General features: G+C 47.8%; 1 protein-coding gene across 1 annotated transcript in view; it reads right to left on the bottom strand.

Moving 5' to 3' along the window:
• Window positions 1-6: 6 nt before the first annotated feature.
• The window catches only part of Coq9 (coenzyme Q9), a 16,361-nt gene continuing 5,222 nt past the window's right edge, over window positions 7-11,145 (bottom strand). Inside the window, exons 3-9 of the mRNA XM_021169471.2 lie at window positions 9,738-9,873; window positions 4,261-4,403; window positions 3,928-4,012; window positions 2,749-2,853; window positions 1,426-1,581; window positions 1,038-1,091; window positions 7-582 (exon numbers count right to left, since the gene is read on the bottom strand). Coding sequence (XP_021025130.1) covers window positions 547-582; window positions 1,038-1,091; window positions 1,426-1,581; window positions 2,749-2,853; window positions 3,928-4,012; window positions 4,261-4,403; window positions 9,738-9,873 — 715 coding nt within the window. The 3' untranslated portion in view covers window positions 7-546. The remainder of the gene's footprint in view (window positions 583-1,037; window positions 1,092-1,425; window positions 1,582-2,748; window positions 2,854-3,927; window positions 4,013-4,260; window positions 4,404-9,737; window positions 9,874-11,145) is intronic.

Below are 11,145 nucleotides of genomic sequence, written 5' to 3'. Positions count from 1 at the left end.
AGTGCTGGGATTAAAGGCGTGCGCCACCACGCCCGGCTGCTAAGAATATTTCTCAGGGGATTTTGTTTGACAGGATCACACTCAAGCAGGCTTGTAATTCTCTACAAAGACAAGCCTGCCTCTGATCTCTCAATCCTGCTGTAGCAGTCTCCTGAGTGCTGAGAATACAGACGTATGTCACCATGCCCAGCTCCTAGAGAGCAATTCTATGGTCAAGACATGATCAAGATGCCCGTGACACCATGGCAGAGTCATGCCAAGGTTCTGTGGTTTGAAACCTTGGATGTGAGTCTCATTTTTCAAACACACAGCTGCAATGCAAAAGGCATCAGGAGGCCAGGCCTGGTATTAGGAACTGAAGAAGTGGCCCAGTTCCAGGTCAGAACAGTAGCAAGTGCATTGTGATTTCCAGCCTTGTGGCTGTCATACGACTCCAACTTCTTCAGTGTGTTCTCATTCATTAACATCCCGTTCAATGGGTGGCACATCTTGTCAAAGCCCTTCATATCTACTGCTGCTCCTCCCAGGCACATGGGTTCCCTTCTCTCACCGGCGCTGGTTTAGACCTGTCAGGTTCTTGAGCTAACACAGGAATAGAATCAAAGAGAGTGGTAAGGCTTGCCTTATCTCCAAGACTACAATGGGAAACCCTGGGGTGTTCAAGGTGTTCAGCAGGCATAGCTAGGACACAGACTGAAGCATACTGGGGGCCCAGAGACAGAGGTGGTCTCCTTTAGGGGTTGGGGAGAGCTTGCCATTTGGCCAAGCTGGCCTGGAACTTTTTACCTTTCTGCCTTAGCATAATGAGTGATGGAATGCAGGTGTGCCCTGCCCCGCCTCATCCCACTCTAGCAATTGCTTCTTGATGACAACAGGGAAGAGCTGGGGCATTCAAGAAGATACTGAGGATAAACCAAGGTCAGTTTTATTCAGCTTCAGTTTAAGGCTCCAAAGCTATATTGGTTGGTGTCACCTTACAAATAGCATGGGACCAGAGTGGAATGGGAGGCAAGCAGTGTGAACTGGGCAGTACTCACCGTGACCGCTGCACCCATCAGTCCTTGCACCAGTGCCTCTCCCGTGGACTTCACCTAAGAGGAGCCTGGGTCAGATTCTCTTAAGCCCCCAGAATGAGCTCAAAGGTGAGACAGATAGGACAATTCAGGAAGCCTATGAGCCTCACAGTGGAGTCAAGGTAGCTTAATGAACTGGAAAAGAGCCTACGGACAACACAACCACAGACAGACAGAGCAGACTGTTAAGGAAGGGCTAGCATGAGGAAGAAATGGCTAGCTTTCTTAGGAAGGCGTTTGGGACAGTCAGTTAAGGACAACAGGAAGCAAGAGAACAGCCAGGAGATCACATGCTTGAGACAGACGGGTGTGCCTACTGAAAAGGGGTTCCAAATGGCCAGTCCCCAGCTACCTGCTTAGCCGTGTGGCCCATGTTCATTGCATCATTAATCCGGTTTTCCAGGAAACGCCAAGTATCTTCAAAGTCTGGGGAGGAGTCCTGCATCATCACCAGCTCTGTTGTGTTGTAGATGCCGGCCAGCACTGCACGGCGGGTGTACCAGTTAAACTGCAGAGAGACCCACCCGGCAGATGGGGAATCACTGCTCTGTGGGTTACAGGAGTCTTGGGTTCTTCCCACTCAAGACCTCAGGGACGCCCAGGCTCTTTCCTCATTTCTTCTTTCCCTCACTGACAAATATAGCCCTCTGGACACCAGTACTACCCTGAACTTGGCTGGTTATCAAAACTGCCTGTGAGATTAAAACTATAAGCTCCTAGGTTAAGAGTCAGAGGGTCTGAATTAAGCACCAGGAACCAGGAGGTTTAACCAGCAGCCAACATGATTTGATTGGTAAAATGCCTAACCCTCTGAGTCCTGGGAAGGCTCTATGATCTGACAGCCATGACTAAACCTAAGCATGTATACCACATGGGGAGGGCTGAGGCAGGATCAGGGGCAGGTTATAACACCTGGGCGAAGCTGAGCGTTCCAGTCCCTGGAGACTTCTGCCAGCCCTAGTAATTGCTCTTTGGAGGACCAGCTCAGCTACTTGGTGTTTTATTCCTTTAATTTCTTTGCTTTCTAATTTTGTTCTCCCACCATCTCTGTTGGTGGTATATTCCCACACAGATAAAAGTTTATTAAAGCACTTTGTTATAAGTATGGTGGGAGTATGTAGCTGCTGTGTACCTTTCCATCCTAGAGGCCACAAAGTACCAGCACATTTTAATTTCCTTTATGAAGGCATATTTTGTTTTTTTTTAATATCCCACCAGAAATATGATAGCATTAACAAGTCATGTTCTTCCTCGTGCCTGCTGAAAAGGGGCTTATTGATCTCTCAACAAAACAGGTCACGATGGGGAGGAGTTTCTCTTTAAAGCAATGGGTGTCTCCAGGTGGTTTCCTCTGTCTCTGCAAAGGCACACATGGAGGAAATCTGCTGCAGAAGCCATGTCTTCAAAGACTGAGGGGAGATGGCTAAAGCAGCACCAGCCTAAGGCCCCAAGGCCCGTGCCACCTCTACAGGTGGGAAGGACAGTCACCAGCTCATGCTCAAAAGCGGTCCCTGAGGGACAGCGACCCAGATGCTCCTCTGGCTCATCAGGACCTTTCCTCCCAATGGGACTGACACTGCTGCCCTTCCAGACTTTTCTGATCAAAGAAATTTCACAAACTTTAAGAAAACCCGAGCCTTTGCTAGCAATGTATGGGCCTACTGAAAACACTCACGTCAGTGGACTGGTCCCCAGCGTAATGCCACATGTCATCCACCATGCTGGTGAGCAAGCTCAGGCTGGGTGGGATGTTGTGAGGGAGCAGGAGGATGCTGAGGGCCTGAAGGACAAATGACAGAGGAGGTATCATATACACCTAAGAGCAGCACACAGGGCTCACACAGGGAGGTCATGGAGGTCGACCTAGGTCTTGCTCTTTGAAAGTCATCATGGGTGGAGGTAGCACTAAGAAACCTTGACTAGAGGTGATGGGGCCAGAGACATGGTTTTGTCCTAAGATGACATAATCAGACTCTCCAGGCCAACATTTGAAATTGGGAATACTGACAGCTGAAGGGGTCACTCCTGTCTAAGAGACCTGGAGCAAGGATGAGAAGGGCGCCCTGTTCTGTCACAATCAATTCCTGTTGCCTTGCTAAACTCAAGTTGATTCCTATTCCCAACAGGCAAAAGTCCCCCAGATGATAACAGTGCCAGCACCGATCTGAGAGCTTCCTTTAGCAAATACCAGCTTCTCTGGGCCTTAGCAAACCAGCTCTTGACACTTTATCTACTCAATAATCCCCTTGGCTGTGAGGCTGGCAGAGAGGTCCTTCAGTAGAGGAAAGCAGCACCTTACAAAATAGCTCCAAGGCAGGACCTTGTTGAACCAGGCAGCTGAAACCCAGTACTGCTCTGCCCCGGTCAAGGTCAAGTCTTGTAGCTGGACAGAGGATACCGTGTGCTTTCTTAACTCAGAAAAGGCCCACACTATGACATGCTTCAGAAAGGAGAAAGGGAAGCTTTAGAAAACGGAGGCAAAGTCCTTGCAGTGAATACTCTCCTTCAAACAATTATCTAGCGAGAAGCTGAGCAAAGATGGCTGATACCACGTTCAGCCTGCTGGGGCCTTCCTCAAGGAAGACTGTTCCCCCCTGAAGACCTGGGGGCACACTTGGGCTCCTGCGTCCGCCTAGGATATGAACTAGGATGCAGGGCCACTCGCAGGTCCATGGATTTATACTCCCTATGGCCACTCCCTAGCAAGAATCTAGCTCTGCCAAGTGCACTAAGCCTTCCTGGTCCCATGGGTGCTCGTGAGCTAATGTCTCAGTGGTGTGCTGAGCCCCCGAGTGCACGGTGCTGAGGATGGACCGTTGTTACTGCTGCTCTGGAGCTTAGCTGGACTCTGTACCCGGGGCCAGTGCTCAATGTAGGGGATCAGCATTCTCAGTCTGGTTTCCACTGCATCCCTCAGGAACTGGTCTGTCTTCCTCTTCCTGGAAGAGGGAAAAGAAAACAGTGTGTTCCTAGTTCAAAAGTTGGGGCCACATTCCTTTGCAGCCCCAGGAGGAATGTGCCACCAGTTGCGGAGGAAAACGGTCAGCATGGGCTGCTGGATTTCAGACCTGTCCAGGCTGTTAGCACTACTCTGGGCACTTCTTTTATCGGCGTCTTGGGGACAGCTAATGGGGCAAAGTGGCCAATCCCTTGCTGCCACTTTGAGCTATAATGCCATGAAACTTACTCTGCCTGGCCCAGTTGCACCAGCTTCTGCTCCTCTTCTAGCACCTGGTTGAGGCGAGCGTTGCACTGGGTCACAAAATGCAGAATCAGCTCACTGCCATCGCTCCCAAACATGCTGGCTGCTGCGCTGGAGAGACCCAAGGACTACAGAAAAGAAAGCAGCAAAGTGGTGGGTAAGCATACTACCCTCTTCCCCAAACACCTCATCCTTAACAGGGGCTGGGTTTTCAATGGCCATCCCTGACTGTGAGCTCCTGTGACTTCAGTGACCACCACTAGTGCACCAAGCCCCTTAATGTGTGCAAAGCATGACCCCAGGTGTGCATGTTGGAGTTTCAGTGGCTGGCTCAAGGATGGGTGTACGATCAGGCATAAAAGTCAGGAGTCTACTTAGTCTTGCTTAGTATGGAGAGGTTCTAATTTTATTTCTGTTATTGTGATGATACCCCTATAAAAAAACAACACAAGGCTGTGGTGGTGGCATGTCTTTAATCCTAGCACTCGGAAGGCAGAGGCAGGCAGACCTCTGAATTCGAGGCCAGCCTGGTCTACAGATTGACTTTCAGGACAGCCAGGGCTACACAGTGAGATCCTATCTCCAAAAGAAAACCTAAAGCAACATAGGAAGAAACAATTTATTTGGCTTCCAATCCTAGCTTTTTTGTTTTTCGAGACTGGGTTTCTCTGTGTAGCCCTGGCCATTCAATCTTGTAGTGTGGGGATCAAACCTAGGGTCTGAGGCTCGCTAAGCAAGCATTTTTACTCATGAGTTATATCCCAAGCTCTGTCAGTTGTTTAAAACACATTTTTTCCATTGAATGCATTGAGGAGTTAAATAAGTCAGAGATGCCCCTTGCTTCCCTGCTCCATACTGTTTGCTGAGCATCCAATGCAGGCAGAGCCTTGATGGCAGCAGGCACAGACAGCAGGAAAGGAACAAAACCTTAGTTCGACTTCCTCCTGCTGGGCATGGGAACTGCTTCTTTTCTGTAGGAGAGCACGACTATTACATAAACAGCAGCTGCCTGACCACTGCAGGCGACCGTGCACACTGCACTCACCATCTCACCGAACTGCACACTGCTCTATTCAGTGGGCATGTCATGGCTATACTTTTACAAAGCAAGAAACTGAGGCTTCCAGCTCTCTCCCACAAACTGGGTTGGCAGGGTCTGTAGGTATCATGCACCCTGCACAAAGGAAGATGAGCAGGTGTGGAAAGCCCCTTAACAGAGAATTCCCTTTCACCCAATTTCCCCAAACAATCCTATTACTTTCTCTCACATTTGTTCCATCAATATCTTCCCTCTCCCACAAATTTCTGCTGCCCTCTACTCCTTCCTGACCTTAGGTTCTCCAGGCTATCACATGCACACAAAGAAAACAAAAGTCATCCCATGGCAACTCCCTTAATGTTTAGAAACTAAGCCTGGTGAGTTTGAGGCTAGCTTAGTCTAGTGAGACCTAGGATAGCCAGGGCTGCATAGGAAGACCCTCTCAAAAACAAAAACCCAACAACCCCAAGGCTGCCTTCCCCAACTCTGTTCCTAACATGTCTGAGGCCGGTCCTTCCACCTGTTCTCTGGATCTTGCAACTCCTGCCTTAGGAGTCACATGGGTTTGGTTTTGCCTGCCACCTTCTATTATCTCCACCCTTACTTACGATTCCCTCCTCTTCCCTCAAGTGTTCAGTCAAGCTCTCCTTCCAGTCTGCTTTCCCTGCTTGACAGCCTTGTCAGCCTAACGGTTCTCTACTTCTTCCATGCCACAGCTCCTCCCTCTGAATCTGACCCAGGGCACAATAGTTATTGCTGTAGTAACCAACAGAAGATGGCGTTTTTCTTTCTCCAACACGAAGATGCTATAACCCAGACCTACCCCTATACCCTTCTTCCCAGCCCTTCTCTTGATAGGCTCTCAATATGTAGCCCAGGCTGCCCTCAAATGTACAGCAGCCATCTTGTCTCAGACTCCTAGTGTGGGGAACAGGTATGAGTCACCACAGAACACTGGGATTCTTTCTCCACTTTATGCTCTTGCCATTTACCCATATGCTCACATCCTGACACATGCTAGAATACTCTAACAGCCATCTGAGGTCTGCTAGCTCCTCAAGTTCAAGTTCAGATCCCTATGTTTGCTTGACACCTCCAGCTTGAAGGAGGGCCGGATGTTAACAAATCAGAAGTACACAAGCACAGTGCTAGACCCAGAGAATGAAGCCTGTGAGGAAACATAGCCCCATCCCTAGTTTCAGTTCAGCTCCCAGCACCCACACTGGGTAGCTTAGAACCTCCTAACTCTAACTCTGGCTCCAGGGGAACCAATGCCCTACAAGTGGTGGGTTTTTTTGTTTGTTTGTTTGTTTTGGTTTTTTTGTGTGTTTGTTTTTTGGTTTTTCGAGACAGGGTTTCTCTGGGTAACCCTGGCTGTCCTGGAATTTACTTTGTAGATCAGGCTGGCCTTGAACTCAGAAATCCACCTGCCTCTGCCTCCCAAGTGCTGGGATTAAAGGTGTGCGCCATCAAGCTCAGCTACAAGTGGTGTTGATATATTTTCTCTCTCTCTCTCTCTCTCTCTCTCTCTCTCTCTCTCTCTCTCCTCTCTCTCTCATGCTTGAGAGCGTGTGCGTGTGTGTGCGCGCGCGCACACACACACACACTCACCCACATTCAATACTACTAACAAAATAACAACAGCAATAAATTTCATTTAAAACAAAATTGCTTTGAGGGCTGGGCAGGGCACGGTGGCACAAACTTGTAATCCCAATCCTTGGGAGGCAGAAGTAGGGAGAGCCGTAGTTTGGAGTTCAGATATACAGCAAACCTGAGCCCAGTCTAGCCAACAAGTGACTCTCTTAAAACAAACAAGAAATTGCTTTGAGACTCCAGTCCACCCTGGTCAGAATGGCTAGCTTCAAGAAAACAAGTGACAAGAAATGATGCCAAGGGTAAGAGAAAAGAGGCGTCTGGGGAGTACTTCACTTTCCCAGGCTGGCCTGGACTGTGGCGTTCACTGGCCTCTAACTTGTAGTGATATTCCTCTCTCAAGTACTGGGATTTCAGGCATGAGCCACTGTGCCTGTTGATAAAGACGGTGGGGACTTTAGACACCAATGGTGGCAAGTAAACTGGTACAGGCACTGTGGACATCAGTATTGAGGTTCACAACAAACTGAAAAAGAACTACTGTCAGGTCTAGCTATAGCACACCTTGGTGTGCGCTTTAAGGAGGCTAAGTCATCATTTACAAAGATGCTTGTACATTCGTGTTTATTGCTATACTACTCTCAACAGTCAAGGCATAGATCCTGCCTCCTCTGCCCATTAGCAGGTGAACAGATAAGGAAAACATTGCAAGTATACATAAAAGAAGTGTATTCAGATGTAAAGAACAAAAGGAAGGCATTCACAGGAAAGCTGACGGAACTGGGTGTCAATCTGATAAGTGAAATACGCTAGGTTAGAAGAACACATACTTGAAAGTGTTCTCTCATGGGCACCCACTGCTCCTCCAGAGGTCCTGAGTTCAATTCCTAGCCACCTCATGGTGGCTCACAACCATGTGTTGTGAGGGATCCAGTGCCCTCCTCTGATGTGTCTGAAGACAGCTACAGTGTACTCATATACATAAAATAAATAAATAAATCTTAAGAAAAAAAAATAATACTCGCTGATCTTAACACCTGCTTGGCAGCTTACAACCACCTTGGCCATCTGTCCCATGAGAATCAACACCCCTTCTGGCCTCCTTAGGCACAGGTACATATATGGTGCATATACATACATGTGGGCAAAAACACACACACAAAATAAAAACAAATCCTTAAGTTTAAAGAAAAATATTACTGGACTGAGCTCACCAAGAGGAGGAACTCTCATGTGTTCACTGTCACCATCTCCAGCTACACACCATTGCTTAGTAAGTATTTAAAGAATAGACTGTTCTTAATTTTTTTTTTCACATCAAAGGAACAGGCACTGAAAGCTGTGGGCATGGTGGCACATGCCTGCAATTCTAGTATTTGGAAGGTAGAGTCAGCAGGACAAGTTTCAGGGCAGTCTTGTCTGGCCCTGGCTCTATAACGTCTCTAAATTAAAGAAAACCAAAACAAAACAAAAGGGGACATGTGCACACACTAGATACATACACACAAGAAGAAATAGAATTTAAAACAAAACCAGTGTGCTTCACAGAACTGGTGACATATCACAGCTTAGTGGCAATGTCTTTCTTTTCTTGCTTTCCTATGGGAGGGCGGGAGGGCGGGAGGATCTCATGTAGTGCAGGCTGGCCTTGCGTTCACTCTGTACCTCAGAGTACAATTCCCTTTCAACCTCTCAGCTTCATGACTCCACCTTCTGAGTCTTCCGAGTCATGAAGGAATTACAGATGTGCAACACACTTGGGTTTTTGTTGTTGTTGTTTCGGTTTTCTTTTTCTTCTTGTTTTTTTTCCAAGACAGGGTTTCTCTGTGTAGCCCTGGCTATCTCAGAACTCACTCTGTAGACCAGACTGGCCTCAAACTCAGAGATCCACACCAGCACTGACTGGCTCACACTTGGTTTTATGTGTTGCTACAGATTAAACCCAGGGCTTCATGCATGCTAGGAAAGCACTGTAGCACAGCCAGCATTTCTTTATTTTAAATCAATGCATTATAAACAGTGCTTCTTAAGCCAGGCACAGTGGTGTAATACCTTTAGTCCCAGCACTTAGGAGACAGAGGCAGAGAGGCAATGAGAGACAGAGAGAGACAGAGAGGCAGAGGAAGAGGCAGAGGAAGAGGCAGTGGTGGAGGCAGAGGCAAGAGTATCTTTCTGAGTTCCAGGCCAGCCTGGTCTAGATAGGAAGCTCTAGTGCAGCTAGGACTACACAGAGAGACCCTGTCACAAACAAACAACAAACACTGCTGCTACAAAACAAGCTGCTTGAGGACATAATTCCCAAGAGCCAACTCTATGGTACATTCTTTTTTTTTTTTTTAAGATTTATTTATTTATTATATGTAAGTACATTGTAGCTGTCTTCAGACACCCCAGAAGAGGACATCAGATCTCATTACAGATGGTTGTGAGCCACCATGTGGTTGCTGGGATTTGAACTCAGGACCTTTGGAAGAGCAGTCAGTGCTCTTAACCACTGAGCCATCTTTCCAGCCCAACATTCTTTTAAAAATTAAAAAAATAGCTTGGTGTGGTAGCATACAGGCAGAGGCAGGAGATCTCTGTGAGTCTGAGGCCACCCTGGTTAACATAGTAAGTTCTAGGACAGCCAGGGCTAGAGAGACTCTGTCTATAGACAGACAGACAGACAGACAGACAGAGACAGTCCTATGGGGAAGAAAGAAAGGAAAAGAAAACCCAGATAATCCTGTAGCTGTGTAGCTCTGACCCAGGCTGGAAGCATGAGGCCCTTTGTGGTTCTCACTCTGGGTTCATTTGGGTCTGCGGCCCCACCCTCATCTCTGCCTACCTGGGCTCCTTCGGCAATGGCCTCTGCAGTCCAGCCATGGGCAGGCACAAACTCTAGGGCTGCTGTCAAGATGCGGTGCTGTAGCTGCTCCTCACTCTCATAGTCCTCTTCCTCCTCTCCACTCTGGTCTGTGTACCTGAGATACAGAACAAACCACACATCACACCTCACTGTCTACACCCCAGCCGGAAATGCAGAATGAGCCAACCAGAAGCGGAGGTTCAGAGTCTCCTCTGAACATGCTGAGAGGGGCTTCACTTCTGCATTAGTATGGATGTTTCAATACCAACAAGGTTTGAATCCTACTATCTTTTCCTCCTCCCACAGTAAGAAAGTGTCCAGGGATTTAAGTTCTTATGCTATGAAGACAATGGCCCTGCAGGAGTCTGGTTTCTGCTAATCATCCTTAGACAACCCGGGAGAGCTATGGCTATGGCTCAGTACGTTTGTAGGCTGGACACTCCTGCCAGCACATGGTTATGTAAAGGCTTTTCTTATGTCTGCTCCAGGTTGGAAGTCCAAGACAGCATGAAAGATGGCTATTCTATTCACAGGTATAAATCCTCAAAAATACTTGTTGAATTGTGTAGTATTTTAGCTGGGTATATGCTGGCGATCCCAGTCCATGGGAGGTTGAGACAGGGGGAAGTTTAGAGTTAAAGGCCAGTCTTAGCTACCTGAGAACATCTCAAATAAATCAATAAACAAACAATAGGGGCTAGAGAATATCTCAGCAATTAAGAGCATTTACTACTCTTGTAGAAGATCTGAGCTCAGTTCCCAGCGCCCACATCGGGCAGCTCATAGCTGTTGATAAGCTAAGCTCTAGGAGATCTAGGAGATCTGATGCTTTGTTCTTGGCCGTCTGGTACCAGCACCCATGTGCACAAACCACAACAGACACACACACACACANACACACACACACACACACTCTTTTTTAAGTACTTTTTTTGTTTGTTTGTTTGTTTGTTTTTGAGACAGGCTGGCCTCGAACTCAGAAATCCGCCTGCCTTTGCCTCCTGAGTGCAGGGATTAAAGGCGTGCGCCACCACGGCCGGCCCTTTTTTAAGTGCTTTAAAAAACTAGAAAAACTGGGCTGGGCATGGAAGCACATACCTTTAACCTGACACTTGGGAGAAAGAGGTAGGCGGATCTCTGAATTCTAGGTCAGCATAGTCTACCTAGAGTTCCAGCCCAGCCAGGGCTACACAGTGAGACTTTTCTCAAAACAAACGAAACATTAGAAATGAACTGATGAGCCGGGCGTGGTGGCGCACACCTTTAATCCCAGCACTCGGGAGGCAGAGGCAGGAGGATTTCTGAGTTCGAGGCCAGCCTGGTCTACAAAGTGAGTTCCAGGACAGCCAGAGCTACACAGAGAAACCCTGTCTCGAAAAACCACAAA

The sequence above is a fragment of the Mus caroli genome, chromosome 8 (assembly GCF_900094665.2).
Source record: "Mus caroli chromosome 8, CAROLI_EIJ_v1.1, whole genome shotgun sequence".
Lineage (NCBI taxonomy): Eukaryota > Metazoa > Chordata > Mammalia > Rodentia > Muridae > Mus > Mus caroli.
The sequence above is the reverse complement of the archived record's forward strand: the minus strand, read 5'-3'. Positions and strand labels throughout refer to the sequence as shown.